A 22,181-nucleotide genomic window follows, 5' to 3' on the forward strand; every position below is an offset into this window, starting at 1 on the left:
GAAATATATAGGTAGCAGGTTTAAGAAGACATGATTTAGTGAAAGAGATGCTGTAGGAACGTACGCCGACATTTACCAAAAACCCAGACAGTTGAGGCGCTGGCCTGCTGACCCCAACATGGCAGGTTCGATCCTGGCTCAGTCAGGTGGTTTTTGAATATGCTCATATACGTCAGTCTCGTGTCGGTATATTTACTGGCACGTAAAATATCTCCTGCGGGACTAAATTATGCAACCTCGGCGTCTCCGGAAACCGTAAAAGTAATTAGTGGAACGCAAAGCCATTATTATTATTATTATTATTATTATTATTATTATTATTATTAATATTACTATAAGTATTATTATTATCTTTTCTGAGTAAAGTAGTGTGAGAACTGCGCCTCAGGGCTACGATACTCAATGAATGTATAAAGTTTTAACGTCCCTACTGTAGCTTTGTCAGTTTGCATGACTAAAATGTGACTGTTGTATTATCACTAAACACTTTCTGGCACATTTAATGTTAGTAATACTCTAATACTTCCTACCATCCCTAAAATTCCAAAGTCATTTTTTACCATTTTAAGTCATATTTAGCTAGTTTTAGGGCATAATTGCCTGCATATTTTGTACTTCTTTAAGACTTAAACTTCCGAACCCTACTTAGCACCCTTTCCTTGGTAAACTGGGACTGCCATAGCAACTTTCCATTCATCTGGTATAGTTCCTTCATGCAAACAGTATTCAAATGAGTATTTCAGCTTTAACACTATATCCCCACCCACTGTGTTTAGCATTTTCCCGGAGATCTTATCAATTCCACCTCCTTTTCTAGCTTTCTTTTTGTAAATATCTTCGTAATCACAGGTAAACAGAAAGCGGCCGTAGCCTTGAGAAAGGTACCATTCCGGAATATGCCTGGATTTGTTATAACGTTTACGTTTTCTTTTCAAATGTCTAACTTAATTAAATATAACACTATGTTTTTGTATCAGTGTATATTTAATATTTTATTTTCACGTTTCTCCTTCGTTTCTTCACCTTGATTAATGTTCTGAATATGATTTTCAATGTAGATGCTACACAAAGGGGCTCTCCTGTCGATCCATTTCATTTAAACTATGTCCGGCTCCGTGGCTAAATGGTTAGTGTGCAGGCCTTTAGTCCAGAGGGTCCCGGGTTCGATTCCCGGCAGGATCGGGGATTTTAACCTTTAATGGTTAATCCCAATGCCTCGGGGGCTGGGTGTGTGTGTCGTCTTTAGCATTAGAATTTTATCACAGGTAGGGCCCCATTTGCATAGGCGCGCAGGTGGCCTATGCGGCGTCAACTCGAAAGACCTGCACTCTGCCCATTCGGAGGCCACACGCCATTAATTATGATTTTAAACTTTGACATATATTTTAAGTTATATGTTAATTGGTTTAAATATTACATTTCTTTGATTATATTCAGTCGTTTTCGGGCAATGAGCCAACTTACAGATGTACTGTATAGTCTATATATTCAGAAATCGAACAGTTCCCATTCTTTTCAATTCACTTGATGCATAATACAGAGAAAAATAAAAAACATTAATAAAAGTACAGAACAAATGTTAATTTTATTTGTATAGATTAAATGAGACATTTTATTGACATAGGCATCCATGATTCTGCACAAGAAACAACATAAAATTTTTCCGTTACAAAGTTCTTCAATTTTATTCATGTAAGATACTTATAAAAATATCTTTCACGAAGCATATACTCAGTATTTAACCCTTATACCAATAAAACACTCTTTATCAATTTTGTCAATAATCAAATTCATAGACTATTTTGGAAATTAAATCATACATGCTTACAAAGATAGCAAGGCACACTTACATAGTTGGGTCCTTAGAATACAGAATACGCACGCATAGACACGCATGGGTGTAACAAGTTATTGTTTCATATGATCAGTGTACAATTACATACACATTGTGCTCCATGAAAGTGTCTACAGTTTCAGGTAATCTTTAAGATATGGGTAGTCAGCATATGGCACTCCACATATAATTATTATCAACACAGAATCGGTTAATATACAATTATCTAGATATATTTTACATAATGGAAAGAAAATATCCAGTACAATATAATGAGGGTGATTCTACTAAGGTTCCAAGCCAGTGTGGCTGCGTTTGAATTATATTCAGAAGGTGCAAAGCTTTAGAATTTATTTTAACCATTGTGGTTAAATATAGTCTTTTATGTTGGTGCTATTTGAAATAATTTAATATTTAGAATACCACGTCAAAAGTACACAGATCGCCAACGATTAATCCACACGGTCCACACAAGAGTGGAAATACTACTGAAAAACTCCGGAAGCCAGTGTTACATCCGGTAATGTCTCGGAAGTAGAATATCCAGTTCTCCGTTGTTTCTGCGATCTGTATCATAGGAACTCAAAACCTGCCAACTTCTTAGTTTAATATTAACAAATGGTTTGAGGCCTGTCGAATTCTGTATTCGAAAACCCCTATCGACGGCATATACGATTTTACAACTGAAACCTGATCAAATGGTTGGAACATTATTATCTTGAGGAAGGTGGTGGCGAATGAAAATATGTAGTGTAACCGTTCATCACCACGCCATAGGCATGTCATGAGGTCCAGTTAATAATATATGCCATTTTCCGCGACATTCTGCAACGTGTAGTGTCATAATGAACATTTTTCACCCAGTCCGGGCCACGAATGGCGCCGCGCCAGCTCGGAGGGCAGAAGTCTCGTTATGCGCACCGAGAGACAAGGAGCTATGTACAGCGAGTCCTTGAAAGTTCGCTCTCACTCTGTAGACAGACAAAAGAGATAGCACGCCACGCGCAGTAGGATATTTAGATCAGAACGCTGAGTGTATCACGGTGTTTTAACGCGAGAACTAGAAAATCTCAGCAATTTCCCCGCAGATTCACGAGTGTCAACACACAATCTTCACTTGTTAATAATAATAATAATGATAATAATAATAATAAAGGTTTGGATCAAACCTATGGAAATGTATGAGTAAGGACTCGTGTGAACCAGTGTATTTTATGTTAATTAATGATACCGAAAAATGTAATACATAACGAGTGAGTCAGTAATGACGCACTTTAGACAGGTGCGGATAATATTGAATCAGATGTTTGAAGGTCTAACCGCGTGGTAGAGACGTGGAGTTCCTCACGACACAATGGCTAAAGCGCCAAATTATAATGGAAAGCCTACGAGATTACGAGCTATCCCACGATGCGATCTGAATGAAGCTCAACCAGTAGATAGAATAATTTAAGGGCTACAAATTGAGCGCTCAATCGACTCTGAGAAGTAACTATTAGCGGAGCGATCTTTCAGAAGGGGGCGGAGCTTACCACTTCCAGTGCCAAAAGACCAGATCTCTATAAAAGAAACGACCAGACTAGGCCCACTACTCATTCACTCATTCTTTATTGTATTCAGAAGTAGTCTTCATGGTTCATAGTAGACGAAGTGTTGTGTAGTGATATTGAAGAATAGTAGGTGCTAATCAAATTTGAAGAATAGTGTTCAAGTAAAGTCTGTTCTATATCAGACAGTTCTACGTGGAGTATAATCTGATCGTACGGGATGAAAGCAGGATTGTGGTGTGCAGATGTAGGTGCTTGTAACTCCCATATTCCCATATTCGCATAGTAAGGAAGTGTAGACTGTTAACAAACAGTGGCGGCTCACATGAACAGTAGTTAAAGAACGGGTAAAGCTTCCGACAAATCGCTCTTACGTAGTGAGATGTAAACATATCCTACGAGTTATTAACCCGCCGTAATTAAGGAAACTGCATTGTTGGGAGAGTTCGTACTAGACAATAGGCAATGCTAGATTAAGCCAGGGAGTGCCGTCTAGTTAAACAAGTAGCGCTCACATAGAGAAACAACAATATTCTTGACTAGTGCCGTGTGACAATAAAGGGGAAAGAAGTAGTGATTTCCAGGAAATTATTCGCTGCTCGGGTAGATTACTCGAGTTAATGAGTGGATCTATCCTTAATAATTAATTTTGAATACATGCAAACAGTATTCCACTAACCATTATCCCGTTTGTCCATGTGTATGTGAGTGTTCATCGAACCCACGAGGGGCCGACCAGAACGCCCTGTGTTCCTGAATCTCCAGGATTAGGAACTGAACAGAATGCGCCTGTGTGTCTGAGATCTTCAGGGACCACCCAGGACGTCCACGGCAGTTTGCAGATCAAGCCATCATGAACGGGACTATGCAGATGACGAACCGAGTACTTTTCGTTAACAAGGCTGCAGTGATGACAGCTTAAACACCCCCGATGTGCCTTCCAATGACAGACGACTACAAGTAGTGGCGTTAAGTACATTCCAGTTTCTAAGCATGAATTTCATATCCCGTAAAATGTTTAAATTTATGTACAAAAATTTTCTATTGAATGTGAATACATAAAGGAGAGGTAAGCGCCATGGGCGTGTTTTGAAGGGATTGAAGCTTTTTATTAATAGGGTTTTATATGGATTTATCTTTTCTGATTGGGGTGATCACAATTTTATCCCGTGAAGTATATGCATGAATTAGTTATAAGATCCCTAGTGTTGTTAAATGTGAAGCATTTCATTATGGCATTATTATTTCAATATACGTTATAAGTCACTGCAGTTCCATTAGTCTTAATGAGTCGTCAGAATATTTCAAGTTTAATCTGTTTTAATGCTTCACCGGTAATGCAGGTATCATTCCCCCTTTTGTTGTATTAAGGCTGCTGACCAGATGATGGCGAAACGTGATGCGGGGTACGATCTATTATTTAATTAGTAAGGGAGTGTTATGATGTTAGTTAAAGTACCTGGTGACATAGAGTCTTCTAACTGAATGAGCAATGTGTTTTGAGATATTTGTGTGTGAGAGAGATAAGTACGATTCGTTTGCCAGTGCTTGAAATAACAGACCGGAAAGATGAAAGGAATAAAATGAATACTACAATTATAGTTAGGCTGAAAGAAGCCAGGTCGTTGATAAGATAATAATAATAATAATAATAATAATAATAATAATAATAATAATAATAATAATAATAATAATAATGTGTGCCTGGACAAGGTGAATGTTGTGCGAAGGGAAAATTCAGCACAGGCGCTGGAAACGAGAGCGAAAGTGGTTCCTTCCAGCTGACGAAGCAGCCGACTCTTCAGTGACATATTTACGACCCCTTTTGTACGAAAGAATGTTTAGCCCAGAGACAGGGTTCGCTTGACTGTCAAGTTCTTGGAACATTCATACGACAAGTTCGCTCCATCTCGACACTGTATTATTAGCCACATGCAAATTATAGATCACCGCCAGCGTTGCAGACTCGATGTTTATGAGACGAAGTGATTCCACCCAATTTTCTTTATTAAATGAGATTGAAGGTAGGGTTTCAGACGTGTACCTCGTAATCTGAAGAATTTGGGTTCGATTCCATTTAGATTGACGACCATGGATCAATACCAGGAGACCTGGAATGATCGCAGCTTCTATATACTTTCTTGGGTGTGAAGTGTATACATTGTTGCATTATTTCAAGTGTTTTTTATCTCTATGTAATGTTTATATGTTTTTATCATTCGATTGTGATATGGTGTCTTACAGGAAGCAACGTTGCTTGGGTCCGCCTTGTGATATATTAGTGTAAGACATCCTGGAGAAACATGCTTATGTGATATTTTAGTAATTCATTAATGTAGTTAGGTAAAATCTAATATGAAAATACGGTGATATGATTTTCATGAATATAGGAAAATGCGTAACAGGATTTCGTTAGATGCCTCAATACCACGAGAGACACCAATGATTGTGTTGTTTCGCGAGAAGTTCTATACCAAATGAATATATTTAATCGTTTGTTTGTTGTAAAGTAGTGTAAGATATACCAGCGGGTATCGGTAGTATTGAAAGGGGACTGCCTTGTTCAAAGAAAACTGTAAGTTCTTAAGTGGGTGTGTAAAAGGGGATTTGGAAGTGTCAAATGAGAGTCAGATATATAGCAGACTGACGTGAACATGGAGGTACTCTCCAGATAATTGATTTGTCATGTATGTTTGTATGGCATTGTCTCGCGTATTTATTTTTACCCTTGTGACGATCAGTTCATTCAAATTTTGTTTTTGAATGGGAACAAAACTTCTCATTTAGTATTTGGCGTATTCCTCTCATGTTGTAAGACACCCTACTTTCAATGTATTTAAATTAGTGCCCATTTTAGTCGAACAGACCATTGCCCCGTATGCTCTTGAGTTTATCCGTGGAGACAGTGAAAGTAGGGAGAATGGGACTTCGATGCCCGGGATCGTTTGCAGAACTTCTCATTCAACAGATGTCCATTCAAATATTTATGTGTGAAACTTGGTTATTTTATTGATGCCCTGTGTAGCCCGGGAGAGGTGCAATAGGTCGGCCTCTAATTTGACATCTGGTCACCTTAGTCGTGAAAAGATATGTATTGGGAACAATCAGTATCAATCACCACTAAATTTAGGGCTGCCGCCCAGATGACAGATTCCCTATCAATCGTTTACCTAGCCTTTCCTTAAACGATTTCAAAGTGGTTGGAAATTCACCAAACAAATTCCTTGGTAAATTATTGCAGTCCCTAATTCTCACATAAACGAATATTTAGGCCTCTTTAATTCTAACCTTTTTCATATTATATTCGTCCCTACTTTTAAAAGCTCCATTAATTTATTCGTCTACTAATGCCATTCTACGCCATCCCTTCGGTGACAGTTCGGAACATACCGCTTAGTCGAGTAGTTCGTCTCCTTATTCCCAAGTCTTCCCATCCCATGATTAGCAACATTTTCATAAAAGTAATTTATTTCGTGACATTTCCGACGAGTTCAGAGATTTTTACCCGCACCTGAGGACTGATTGTCCATTCAGCCTATGCGACAACGAGTGTAAAACTACGAGACGGTGAGATAGCGGGCCCAGGTCGGGAAAACCAAGAATAACGGCCGAGAGGATTCATTGCGCTCACCACGCGTCACCTTGTAATCTGCAGGTCATCGGACTGAGCAGCAGGTTAAGACACATCAAGGCTCTAGCACCACGGGGCTTAGAATTTTTAATACAAGTTTTAAAATTGCATAAAATATTCCGGTAAGGTCAAAACATTAATCTTAGACACAAATTTATAATACAGAGTAACAATGAAGTAAGGCAGATTTGTAACATTAAAATAGGGAGAATATAGTTGGTTTATTATTCAGCTTATTTCATTTTAATTGTTTCTTAATACATGTGAAATCATTTGAAGATGTAATTTCAATGAGATTAGTGATGGTTATAGCCTATTTTGAGGAAAAGATTTACTAGGCAATCATCCCCACAAGAAGTAAACAAAGCATTATCGATAGTCATCTTTTCTCGCAAGTCACTGCTACCAAGATCGTATATTTCCTTCTTCACCCCAGCTTAACTTAGGCCAGCCATTATAAGACTCAACATCGGTTTAAACTCAAGTTACAGTTTAACTCAATCTTCAGTTTAAACCCTCATTATAATACCGGCCCTAAACTGAACTAGGCGGCACTTAAAAAGAGGAACGAGTTAATGACACGAAGCGGAAGTTTAAAGCGCGCTCTTGCTTGTCAGAGAGAACTATATGGTACTTGTACTCCAACAGAAGGAAGTGCGTTAAAGGTGGATGATGACTACTGTAATGTAGATTAACCTAAGGCTCAGAGACGGAAGAAAATTTACTTTACAGTGTACAGTGACATCACAAAACAAATTTCTGTAATGGCAAGAACTGTTTAATGTTTGATCAGTAGTCACTTATAATGCATAACACATATTCTGTTGTTTGTAAAATGTAAGTAAATCGTTTTTCTCCAACTACAACCATGCAATAGCTTAGATTCATACTGTAAGTAAGTTATAGGAACGTGCTCCACATATTCTGTTGTTTGTAAAATGTAAGTAAATCGTTTTTCTCCAACTACTGAGAGACCTGGTGCAGATCTTAATAGCTGATGGCCATGGGCAGCCTGCGCGCTCGGTCCCTCTCTCCCTCTCTTTGTGTGTGTGTATGTGTGTGTGTGTGTGATGGTAATGTGGTATGGAGAGTTTGAAACGTGGTGTCGGCACATAGCCTACTCCTGTCGAATATCACCAAGAGTTTTGCTCAAGACTTAATGTCCCCATCCGACGGGAATCACCGTTATTAGCGTCATATTCTCTCACTGCATATAAACACTGTGGAGAGGTCTGGAATTAAACGCAGGCTTTTGGCACGCACTCTAGTGATTAGAAATTAAATTCCATCAACTCTCCTACCCTGCTGGCTAACTACTGTGCCAGACCATATAGACTTAATCCCTTAATGATCATGGCCACTAGGTGGGAATTTTTTGAACGGATGTAAGTACAACATCGACTTACAATAACGGTAAATATGGACATTTTTACGCACATTACCTATTCTGCAAGCAAAATCATCTCTATACAGACCATGGAGACCCTTTGAGGAGTGAAAGGTAAAGGCTTCCATCTCCTGCAACCTCGGTACTTAGTGCTCCCGGGAATTAACCAGGTACCCACTTTTGGTGCAGGCTGAGTGAACCTCAGGGTTATGTGCCGCTCCAGATGTGGGGGAATCGAACCCACATCCTTCTACTTGAATTGAACACGCCTTTACCACCTCAGAATTGTCGTACAATTTATGTTACCGCGTAATAAGGTATAAGAGTGAAGTACTGAAGTTCATGTTCATTAATAATAAAATAATTAAAATCATTCTATTTTTATATAAGCAAGGTGCTCCACATATTTTGTTGTTTGTAAAATGTAAGTAAATCGTTTTTCTCCAACTACAACCATGCAATAGCTTAGATTCATACTGTAAGTAAGTTATAGGAGCGTAGCAAATTTTTCCCGGAATTATTCTTCTTTCGAACGGTTTTTTGTTTGTTAATACTTTATTTTTCTTTTGCGCATAAGAAAGAACAATGAGAGAACATCCTTGTTCTTTAACTAATGGAACACCAATAAAAGTTGCCAATGATTACTTCCCTTTTTGGTGTTAATTTCCTCTATGCACACTACCAAGAGACGTTAAAAGTATTTACTACAATAGCCCGTGACCTGTCACATTTAACGATTGCCCATTTTAGAGCTTTAGCTGAATTATTTTTAACCCTTCGATTTTGAACTTTTCAATTGTTACTTACGATCTAAGAGAAACCTCTATACCAAATTTAACAATTATTATTATTATTATTATTATTATTATTATTATTATTATTATTATTATTATTATTATTATTATTATTATTATTACAAATCAGCAATTTTATATAAATTTTCAGTAATTAGTCCTTTCTAAGACGCTATCGTGAAAATAACTCAGCATTATCATACAAAGAAAGTCGAATGTAAAACTGCCATTTCTCAAAGGACAAAGTGTGTTTTATGAACTGTACATGTGTTGCTGATACGGTGAATTTCCTGCGATACAGAGATAAGTTTATCCTGTTTGACTCAATACATTCAATGATTGACTGTTTCTAAAATGTGGAAATAAAAATGCACATTTGTAATTCTGTGCTTTCTGAAACCCCAATGTTACGTCTACTAGAAAAAATTGAACCGTTCCAATAGAAGTACGTTTATGTCACATAATGAGAGAGATCACTCTTCACTGTTAATGTTATCACGTGAAGAATTGCAGTGTATAACAGTGTATTGTGTGGTGCGGTTTTCACGTTGTAATTAACTGTTGTCTCCTGTTCCTGTCTTACATCCTGAATGACTTATTCAGCGTGTTACGCAAGAACTTCTGCTCCTTTATGTGTTTTCATGTAAAAGAACTGATACAGATCACACTATCATCACCTGCGTGAACTAGTCTGTTCACACTGATCTATCTGACACTGACACGTGATTCGTAATATCCAAACAGCCTTAGTTCCAAAATAATTCAAACACAGCCAACACATCACTGGAACACCATAACAAATGAAACATGCTATATCATTCTATAATCTACCGGTCAGGTATGACAGTAAGGTTCAGTCCATGTTTCTCTAGTAATTCGAAAGGAATCGAGTGCAATGAATTACGAGAGGAACACGTACCAGATTCGGTGACTGTTCCTATAAATATCAAACAGAAACTTCCACAATGAAAGTTTCAGTACAAGTTCCAGGAGAATACCGTACCTATATTTTTGACACCGTCTTCAGCAGAGACCATGAATCTATATGTACAAAATTAAACAAATATACACCTAGAGCACGTGGAGATTTTCGCAATTCTTGAACTTGGAATCCTCCTTGCCGAAGAGCCATGTGAACATCTGGCGAGCTTTCATACTGGCTCGTACCACTCCTCGACTCTTGTACCAGTGAGGGGAGCCTTCGCGGTCTGACAGAACAGCGTGGAACTGTTTCAGTCGGATCTGGTTCAGGATGCCCACCAGTAATTCATCCACGTTATGGCTGATGCCAACAGAGATTTCTATAAACTTGGCTCGAAATGTGCATGCCAGGCATTTCCCATCTGAAACAAACAACAATGAAACATATCATTCTAATGTAGTGTTACAGAAGGTACACTGACGAAGAACACTCCTACTTGGAGAACGGGAGCACAATGTTGTTGATGACGGTTAAAGTGTCATGAGTAGAATACTGACTGTTCATAGAGAATCTCGTCCGTAGGAAAACGACGGCTGGTATGAAAAGCAACGTCTTTGAACAGGGAGATGATGTGTAGGGGATAAGAGCTATAATATCACCGAGTGGTCATCATGAAAGGCTAGTATAGAACAGGTTGTCTCGTTCCCCACGCATGAGTATCCCCCGGCGTTCAATGACTTAATCGCAAGACCTACTCAAGTCCGTCTAACGACTCATGTGATAATATTGACAGCCGTGTTTTTTGGTTAGAAGTCAGTCTGTAATCGCCTCAAGTTTCAGTGTAGTTTAGCAGTGGCTTTATATGTGTTATACAAGTGTCATATCTATAGGAATAAGCAAGTCTTAAGTAATTGTAAAGTGGACTACTCCTTTTAGTGTGTAAAGAATCTGTACTGTGAAATATCAAATAATTTCTTATTAGCTTATTTAGCAGTAATCTGCAATGGCACGAACGAGGTGTACTGTGGCTTTATATACGAACAATCTCATTAATATGAAGGGATATATAAAAAAAAGGACGTGTAAAATGTCATACTTTCCCGAAATAGATTTTAACTAGACAAATCCGGATGGAGAGCTCCAAAAGAGATACGGAGTGGAATATTGGAACTTCATTTATGTACTCTGAATATTTTACTGTGAAAGTGACCTAAAAGTAGAACTGTTGAAATTAGTTCTTAAGAAAACCGAAACAGGCTGATATGCCTTCACTTAAGTATACCCAAAGAAATTAGAGAAAAAAAAAGATCACAAATCTCCACTGCATGCAAATCAAAGGTGAACTGCCCGGCTGCGGCATCTTGGCCTTCGAGCTTCTGGCTCCCGGGTTCGATTCTCATGCAGGTTGTGGAGTTTCAATCATGAAAAAAGCGAGGATTGGGTGTTCGTATTGTCCTGAATATTTCTGTGACTCAAACACAACGCTACCTGCCACAGCACTAACTCGCAGTTTTCAGTAAACACAGCACGGCCCATCCTTGCGAGAAAAGTATAGTACATGCACCTAGCAGTGGTTCGGGAACTTTTCTCGCAGTGGAGTTTATAAGTTTATGTTGGCTTTGATGTTAAAATATGCACTGACCATTGATATATTGTATTCATATTTGTATAAAGGGGGGCGGGGGTGGTTGGTTAGAGAAAATTTACCGCAGCCAACAGAGGCTAGCTTCAAGAGAGGTCACGATATTCAAATACTCGTAATAAAATGTCCAGAAAATGAAAAATGTTATTCTAAGTTCTTGAGCAGGTTTTTCTGAGATATATGCTTACAAACGATGAGTATATTACTTTGGAGTTCATAATTTCTCAAATTTTTCTTACATAACTCGGCAAGTTTAAATATGGAACACGAACTGTGCAATATCTTGCTGTTCCTAAAGTATCTATCATCTGTTGGTTTCTTATCTCTTGTTACTTTATCTTTTCGCTGAAAATAGTTTTACATTTTGTTCAGAGTTTCTCCTCTGGTCTAGCAAGTAAATTGTTAGAAAACTTTTGAACATGACGTCTGTCAACAGCACACTGTTATTACCTATGTATAATTTGTCCAATTTTACTCCTGCCATAACATTTATTTCAAAGTGCAAACAATGTGTTTATGGCTGTTGTGTGGTTCTCCATTGATAGATTGAAAAGAATGATCAGAATGGAATCCACTAGGATTTTAAATGTGAATTGGTTCTTAGCAGAAATAAATTAATTGAACATACTTCATACAAGGACTGGTTGAATTACATCAACCTAGTTTTTTGTTTCAGATTTGTTAATAAGTTATTCTGTACCTTTGAATGCTTCCTTGCAAGAAACGAGTATTTTCAAATGAAACAGAGTGTATCTGCAGCTAAGATATGGCTCCATTGGTTGACTGGAACCTTGTTTGTGACTGATGTATGTATGCATGTATGTATGTTCAGTCTTCAGCCCTAAGGCTGGTTGGATCCTCAACAGCTTCGCCATCAGCTGTCATAGATGGCCCAAGCATCACTGAAGAGGCATTTTTTTTTAAATCACGGAGACCCGTAGTAAATTAGTTTGTAGCTATAGAAATCGGAGCAGTAGATATTGGATATACATAATATTCACAGTGTCTTCTTCCGGTCAAGGAAGTAAATTGTTAAAGATCGTTTGAACATAACGTCTGTCAATCAACAGCACACTATTACATCTGATATGTCAGATTTTTACAGCTGCAATAACATTAATTTACTGGATACAATTCTGAGATCAAAGGTTGTCACCAGTTGAATGTCACGGTTTTATATTTGTCACTGTATACCTGCCACTTTCAGTTGATGCATTTGTGGCATTAATTACTAGTGATGCTCAAATACGTAATCGGCTGTCGTTAGTTGTTGCCATTGCCTCTTCTGTCACCGCAGGTTCCCGCTCTGTCATCATGCCATGGTCTGACAATGACGTCACGCTGCACTGGGTTCTGTTTCCACAGGTTTTACAAGCAACCTTTCTCGACTAATCTTGGTCACCATTAGAGTTCACAAAATAATCAAAGCAGACATTTAACTTTCACCATGAGCAGCGAATGGATCAAAGATCCAAAGATCCAAAGATCACAAATCTCCATTATCAAAGGTAAACTTCCCGGATCCGGCATCACGGTCTTCGAGCTTCAGGGTACCAAGCACTATACGATAGGGTTTGATTCGCGACAGTGTCGATTGTTATTGTTAAGTACCGAACGCTATTCTTACGCTCGGACGTGTATCATACGGACAGTTGAGTTTTATCAGTAACACAGGCAAAATCAAGCAAGCTCGTAGTATTACGTGACTGTTGATGCTGTCGTCATAGCCAGGGGACCTCCAATTTTCTGTGGAATCTAAGACACCAGGATGTGACTTTCCATCTCAAAACTCCAATCATGGCCAGTAGCCATGCCACTCGGCTATAACTATTCTACTACCGGTCTTCTTTATTTGCAAATTGTTATCGCTATACCTGGAATGGAGCTTTCGTAATTGCAGAAATAAATATTCACGACGAATACATGTTGTCACGAATATACAACCTCTAGTATGATAATAGAACTTATTCAGTATTCAATATTACCTGATGTAATGCGTTGCTTATTGTTTTTCCGATTGAACCCAGCCAGCACTCCAAATGCACGAGCGTGTCTCATTCCTTTCAACCTTACAGAACTCTTTCTGAGTCCAAACTGGTACGTTAGATCCTGTCTCAGTTCAGTTTTATTTATAGGTACCCAAATACGTCTGCCCCGTGTCAGTATATTTACTGGTACTTAAAATAACTCCTGCGGGACAAAATTCCGGCACCTCAGCGTCCTCGAAATAACAGTTTTAACGTTTAAAAGGCAGTTTTATGGTAAGGAAACCTGCAATATCGCTCTGGAAAAGGAAAAGCTATATCTACAGTACAAGAGCAACTCGAAGTGCAACAAAGCTTTCGGGCCTTGGCGTGTCGAGAGGACTGATATCCAGTAAGGTGGCCTTCACATACTAGAGTGCCACATGGTCACCGTGACATTTTCAGCTGTATTCCTTGTATTTCGTGACTTCTTCGCGCTTACGCTAACTCTCATATCAGACAGCGCTTCAGTTGGTCTCACGAGGCTGTTCCAGCCTTCAGTCCAGAATTAAAATCCCAGGACTGGGAGAATATCGAACCCGACTCCTCTGGATGAGGGGTAGGCACGCAGCTCCTGGCGCTGCATCTGCCGTAGGCCTACCTCAATATAAGAAGGTAAGGTAAGGGTGTATTCTGCCCGAAGGCAGGTCCGAACCTCCGCAGAGGTGTGCCTGAGCCGGAGTTTACGTTCGGTAGGGTGGGCAGTTCCTTTCCGCTCCTCCATTCCCTTAACCCCCCTTCAACAGCGCGTGGCAACCCATCCAAATATTGACCACGTCTAACGTTGCTTAACTTCGGAGAGCTCACGGGATCCGGTGTTTCAACACGGCTACGGCCGTTGGCACTATAAGAAGTGGAAACACTTAAAGCTGCTTTACAGTACTTATCTTGTTATTGCAGAGAGCCTTGCAATATTACTTGTGTCTTGGATCCGAGATGTTTCCAGAAAGAATTTGGAAGGACCTGGGAAGAACATACGAACAATAGCTACTGTAAGACTCGGGGTTGAAATTCAGATCGCTGAACAATACAGTTCCTTATTCCTACTGTAGACTGCGAGTTAAGGTGCTTATATACGGACACGTAGCTATCAAATGCAGTAAATGTGTTTGAAAAATTAATGTAATTATTGTTTCAGCGTTAAGACGAAATGTTTAGGTTCATATCTTTCAAGTCGTTCATTCATTTCTTGATATAACACGTGGAAACTGCCAAACCCCAAAATTGCTTAGATTGTTGAGGACAGCCATTGCCAAATGGACTGCTAAATATATCCTAGTTTACATCGTGAACAGAGTGTGAGAGAGTTTTTCTTTAATTTTAGAAGTCATGAAATCTTTGCTTCTGCGAAGTTCGAGAACTGGTCAAATTGTCTTTTCTGCATTCAGGAAATAGAGGGTTCGAACTCCACTGTCGGCAGCCCTGAAGGTGGTTTTCCGTCGTTTCCCATTTTTAAACCAGGCAAATGCTGGGGCTGTAGCATAATTAAGGCCAGGTTTACTTCCTTCTCACTCCTAGCCCGTCCCTACCGCATCGTTACCTAAGATCTATCTGTGTCAGTGCGACTTAAAAGAAATTGTAACAAAACTGAAAGAAAAGTTTCCCTTTCTGAGTGTAGCAAAATTCTCGCACATGGTTTAAATGGGAAGTCGAGCATTAGTTTTACATCTTACCGAAAGAACTGTGGCGGATACTTAAATTTCTTATGCGTGGAGTTTCTCAAGGTTAATTAAAATATAGAGCAACAGAATCTAGATACTGCATTTCCAAATGCCTGAGTCTAAGCTCTGTCAGTAGCTGTCCTTAAAATTGTTTCTCTAAGAGGTTTCTGCAGAAAAATAAAGTTTGTTTCTGTTCCATGTTTAATTTTACATTTTTATGAACACTTTTCTCAAGACTGGATCAAGATTAAATTTGAAACTCTTATTACTTTCAATTTGAACCTTTATTAATAACAATATAAAGCAGTCTTACGAAATGTTAATCGGTTGTCCTTCAGAAAGCCCCTTTTCAAAAATGGATTAAATGGCAATATATTTATATTGTGTACATAATTTATTTTAAAATACCCTTATTATATTGATACATGTATAATAGATGAACATGCTGTTGAAATTCCAATCTCTTAGCATTAACGATTTAGGAGAAAACTGCATCAAGAACTAGAAAAATGTTGAACTGAAGGAAATTATGTTAGTTTTCCAAAAGAAATCGTACCTCGTTAACACATTTCAAACTCCCACTAGGAATAACATTGACCGAATATCGATTTTCAGACAGTACCACCTACAGTTAAGACGAAACATGTCCCGTTAAGAAATTGGTGCTTTCGGAAAAATTATTCTGATTTATAACCCGAAAATTCTACTTGAGTGGCGTACAGCACGGAAGGAGGTGTGGGTACTACGTGCCACATTTTATACATAATTTGAATGTAAGTATTAAAATAAGTAAATATTTACATTCCCTTATTCCATTCACACACTAGAAAAGTAAAACAGAGTAAAATTCTCTATTTAAATATCTGGACCCGGTTTTGGCTGTCTTGACATATGATAGTCAACAAATCCGAACACTTAGTGTACGTGATGTCTGCTGATAACTGTTGTTGCTGTGCTGTGGTAATGATGTGAATATTCGCAATTAATTGCAGGTGAAGGTAAGTTAGTTTCCATCGGTTTCGACATATCTGAAATCGAACAGGGTCGAATTTGTATGAAGTCATATATATCGCCGCCTGATATACACCACCCTCAGTTTTCGCCAACAGTGAACAACGAACAGATATTGCTAATTAAAGTAGCATAGCAACTACCTCTATACAATGCCACCCCTGCCTACCGCTATCCGCCATTGGTAGCACAGGTACACAAGTGTCGTACAGTGTTCAAACTGTACTCGGTATATCGCCAGCTGTTGATTTAAGATTATCGGCAGAAACCCAAAAAATATCATCAAATGGGAGCATGGTTTTTACCCAATCCTTTAGGAACGTGAACAGTCTGGATGATACTGATCCTCATTAGTAGCTCATTATCTCGATTAACGTAGCCCAAGGGATTTACTGTACCTGCTCTGGATGCAGAATAATGGCATACAATAGGTATTTTATTACGGATTAACAATATAGACTGCTTCTGAGAATACCTTTGGAACCCTGGACAAAGCAATTTCAGGGTAAAGAGCTTGGTAGTAGCTCACCTTGACCTGTCACGAACTTCTGTCCCGTCTGTGTATCTGTATGCTCCATTTAAATCATTTTTCATACCTGAATAAATGTGTTTTACTTTGCTTATGATAACCGTATAAAATTTGCATGTAACATTTTTTATGGTATTGTACGAACACAAAATACTGTACCTACATAAATTAAATTTTGACTTAATACTATTCTAGATAATCCCTGTACATTATACGGCCTATCACTCCATAGCATGAGTCATTCAATTAATTTAAAACGTGATCTCGATTTGATGCCACCTTTCTTATTGGGCCAACTACACTCAGAACAAAGGATGGCGTTATAACTAGGGATAACTGTATCTCGTATACAAGACGTGAGTATGTCTTCCTCTGCGTGTTATCGGCACCATAAGAGGTTTACAAGAGTTCTGTGGAAATTGAGAGCATTTGGACGAAATGTTTTGCGATGGCAAAATACGCTGGCGGAAAATGAAATTACAACGCTAAGAAGACATTAGTTTAGGCTAAGTATAACATATTCCTTTGATTACAGATTCCAGGTCACTGGTTCAGTATGCGCGAGAAGACATGGTGGTATATTAATAACCGGGCGAGTTGGCCGTGCGGTCAGGGGCGCGCAGCTGTGAGCTTGCATCCGGGAGATAGTAGGTTCGAACCCCACTGTCGGAAGCCTTGAAGATGTTTTTCGGTGGTTTCCCATTTTCACACCAGGCATAAGACTTACCTGTGTCGGTGCGACATAAAGCGAATAGCAAAAAAAGGTGTATTAATAACCACTCTGGTCACCACGATTTTGAGTAAATGTAATTTTGTGGGCTGGACTTCTACGCCTGTTGCACTTGGTCAGTCAAATCAGCAGCAGCTAATGCTGGTATTGGATGACGCTGGATTTGACGCACCATAATGTCCCATATGGGCGAAAGGTCAGGTAATCTCGCAGGCCAAGGCAACTGGTCGACACTCTGTAGAACACGTTGTGTGACATCAGGTGTGTGAGGACGAGAGTTATACTGTTGGAAAACACCTCCTTGAGAACTGCGAATAAATGGCGGCACAACCGGTTCAATAACCAGTCTGACGCACAAATCCGCTATCAATGCTCTCAGGATAACGACGAGAGTTCTCTTGCTGTCCAAGGAAATTGCTCTCCAGATCATAACTCATGGTGTAGGTCCAGTTTGTCGACGCCGCAGACAGCTTGGTACCAAGTGCTCACTTGGTCTCCTCCTTACCAACATAGTGCCATCACTGGCACGAGGACAGATAATCGATTTGTTACAGCTCGCTGTGTCACAGTGATGCCAACTTAAGGTCCAATGGCTGTTGCAAGTGCAATACGACGCACCACAGCCATGCCGCCAATACGGCGGTCTTGTTTTTCCGTAGTGGCTTGTGTGTGGCTGGACCACGGTGCCTTTCTGTGACCATTGTTGCCAACACCGATGTAGTGTAGTTACATCCCTGCCAAGGAATCTCCAGTATCGCGGAAAGAACATGACGCATGACTACTCCCAGAAAATTCCAGATACTCTTTTCAACATTTCGTACAATATTTCAATCCATTCTTTCACTCTCTCACGGAGATTGAAAAACATTCCTCTGCTGACCGGGAATCGTTATACTAGTTACCACACCGTAAACCGGTAGTAGAGGCAATCGGAATATTTCACCCAGTTCTATCCACTACTTTTTAATATAGGTTATTAAAGGTTAAATGTAACTGTGTAACTAGTATACAATTGAAAAAAGATGACTGATTCACGGAGAACCAACACACACCGCTGAGCATGATAGTGAATGTGTTAACAATTCAGTTTGGTTGTGGTTATCATAGGCAGATCCTATGTTTAAAGTACAGGCCAAATTTCCGGCCTCACCTCTTATATTGCTTATCAATTGCTACTGTCAAGCTTTTCTCCGTATTCATATATTTAACCCCCTATTATGCTGAAGAGCTCTAGTACTGTGAAGGAATTACCTTCAGCAATCGTTGTTGCTGGTAGTATTGAATGAAACGCAACCAGCGACTCATCCTTGCTTCGCACGGGAACAATTTTGAATTTACCAAAATGGACTATATAAACCGAGGCCTTATAAGACTTCCTTGCAGATTACCTTCGTCGTCTTTCTTCTTGACGTCAGTACGAAAATATGCGAATGATGATATGAAATTGTCCTTGAGAAATATATTCTCCACCGAATTAAACCCCAGCCATGTGAGGTGTCTATCCCTGTGCAGGCAAAGCTATAGAGTCTACTCCGCAATGTTAGTAACACGAGGCAACACTATGTGGCGCACGCGAAGTGACTGTCCTTTGTTTAACACGTAGTTTTCCACTAGTAGCGATGAGGTAAGTAGAGGTGCCAACTGTTGGAGTTGGTTTGATATGGCTATATTTTTTTTCTTTGCCATGCGGTCAGTACGCTCCGCGGCAATAGAAAAGAGCCTCTCGAAGGGAGTGTGACCCCTTCGGGGTCACTGTTCTCATGACAGAGATTGGCCTGGATGTACATAAATACGTTAAAGCTAACAAATGACCTTTATTTCTTGCGGTAAGCCCCAAGATTAAAGGAGGAATTGAGAAATGTCAGGTTACCGTCCGACGCCATGACACTTACAAACTTCGCGTGTTTTCTGAGTCTTTTTTCTTTTGCAGTGGTTGGTAACGTCGGCTAATGCCCGTGAATCCGTGATCCTAGGTAGAAGCAATGGATAATGGCGCCTGGACCACTACTTTAAGTCATAAAAGTAAATATACTTCTAGGGGCGGGTAGGTTGGACTCTGGCAGGCGTAATGAACACATCCTTCCTCCAGAATAGATAGATAGATAGATAGATAGATAGATAGATAGATAGATAGATTTTCTGTGGCGAAGTTAGGGCTCTTGGCCCTTTCTTACACTTAACCACACACATATTATTATTATTCCATACAATGACATTGATTAACTTAAAATACTAAGAACTACAAATAACACTAATTTTTAAGACAAAAATATGAATATATACATGCAAAGAAGAATGAAAGAAAAAGTAACTGCCTACATAATACAGGTTTGAGGAAAAAAAATTCAATACACAACGAAAGAAATAAGAATGTAAAAATACTAGTAAGCTTAATAAAAATACTAAATGAAAATTTAACTAATTGTATCCTTGCAAGACTAGATCTAAGTTAAATACTGTACTTACTACTAATTATTTTTAGACTACTTCTACTTCGTAAATACAATATGGATGTTTTTAATTTAATTTAATCATTTGTATGTAAGAATAGCAGCAATGAAACTAAAATATTATGAAGAAATCCTTGCGGAGTGGACTCTATATTTCTACCCCCTGTGCATTAAGAGCTCGTCTAGCAAGGACGTGCTGACGTCACAGCAGATAGTTTCACAATGCACGGTAACTATCAGAAAATACGCTATGGCGTTATATTCATAAGGTGTGCTTAATGTTATCGTGTATAGTTTGGGTACAGCGTGGCTGTCGTTGTCAAAATCTATAGAGAATTGTGGAGAAATTGACGTAACACACGAAGAGAAGAATCTGGTCGTCAGAAGCATGCCACCGCTGTTGTTCTCCTACGTCAGCTGTTACAGGAGGCCTACGTTGCCATTTGTTACAATTTGGACCACGTTCACATCCGCCACCCTTGACGGTGTCGTGCCAGACGCGACCGTGCCACTAGCGACCGCCTAATCTGTAAGCGCGCCGGATGTGACTCGTGTTGACAACCCAGTTTTCATCTTTTTTTTTGCTAGGGGTTTTACGCCGCACCGACACAGATAGGTCTTATGGCGACGATGGGATAGGAATGGCCTAGGAGTTGGAAGGAAGCGGCCGTGGCCTTAATTAAGGTACAGCCCCAGCATTTGCCTGGTGTGAAAATGGGAAACCACGGAAAACCATCTTCAAGGCTGCCGATAGCGGGATTCGAACCTACTATCTCCCGGATGCAAGCTCACAGCCGCGCGCCTCTACGCGCACAGCCAACTCGCCCGGTAGTTTTCATTTTAATAAGCTATGCCGTCATCCAAAATGAGGTAAGTCAAACCAGAATCAGTAAAAGTTAGAAAATAGGCCAAAAAATTCATAGTACTGCTTACACGGTAGGAAATGAAATTCTACCTTGTTCTTTTTTTAAAAATTATCTTCAGATAGAGAACTACTATAACCGAAAATCGTGCACAGCATTTAATTAGGTACACTGAAATAGTCGTCGGGAAATACAGCATATATAAAGCTTTACGGAGAACAATCCCAACGATTCCGCGAAAGGTTTCTAAATATTAATTAATGAGTACATTTCTATGACGGAAATTTAAATAGAACATGCGTAGGCCTACATCAAACACAAACGTAATATCTAAAACCAACTCACCGAGCTCGATAGCTGCAGTCGCTTAAGTGCGGCCAGTGTCCAGTATTCGGGAGATAGTAGGTTCGAACCCCACTGTCGGCAGCCCTGAAAATGGTTTTCCGTGGTTTCCCATTTTCACACCAGGCAAATGCTGGGGCTGTACCTTAATTAAGGCCACGGCCGCTTTCTTCCCACTCCTAGCCCTTCCCTGTCCCATCGTCGCCATAAGACCTATCTGTGTCGGTGCGACGTAAAGCAACTAGAAAAAAAACAACTCAAGAACTCGTCGTAAAAAACGAAATCAGTGTAATGTATGTTTTGGAATGCCATAAAAAGATATAGTCCTTCTCCAGAGAAAATACAGATGGCTCATAAATAATGCAGGAGATATTATATTTGTTTTACGGTTACCTAATGTATAAATACATTTCTTGGGGATCATCACGATCAATCCCTGGATTTTCGGGAAACAGAAATGACAGAGTAGTATCTTCCTAAGGTGCTTGGGGGAAATGGTAATTTTTATAACACAAAATGTGGTGATGTGTTTACGCTTTTTCCTACAAAATGTTCATATGTGGAGCTGCGTTTCCGTATCTGGGGAAAGGTACCAAATAGGTTATCTCAGGGCGTTGCGGCACTGACTCTTACCGCTACTTCGGGAGACAGCTGGGTTCGAATCCGCCGTCGGCCATACCCGAAAATGTTTTTTCGTAGTTTTCCATATTCACTTCCAGACGAATGACGAGAATGTACCTTTCTCATGCCCGTGATCACTCCCTTCCCATTCCTAGCCCGTGCTCCACCAACACTCACAGACTACACCCTCACA

At 39.5% G+C, this 22,181-nt stretch overlaps 1 protein-coding gene across 1 annotated transcript in view; it reads right to left on the bottom strand.

The window, feature by feature from the left end:
* Positions 1-10,264: 10,264 nt before the first annotated feature.
* Rgk3 (Rad, Gem/Kir family member 3) overlaps positions 10,265-22,181 on the bottom strand; it is a 188,910-nt gene continuing 176,993 nt past the window's right edge. The window contains exon 4 of the mRNA XM_067139459.2: positions 10,265-10,536. Coding sequence (XP_066995560.1) covers positions 10,265-10,536 — 272 coding nt within the window. The remainder of the gene's footprint in view (positions 10,537-22,181) is intronic.

This window comes from Anabrus simplex, chromosome 2 (assembly GCF_040414725.1).
Source record: "Anabrus simplex isolate iqAnaSimp1 chromosome 2, ASM4041472v1, whole genome shotgun sequence".
Classification (NCBI taxonomy): Eukaryota; Metazoa; Arthropoda; class Insecta; order Orthoptera; family Tettigoniidae; genus Anabrus; species Anabrus simplex.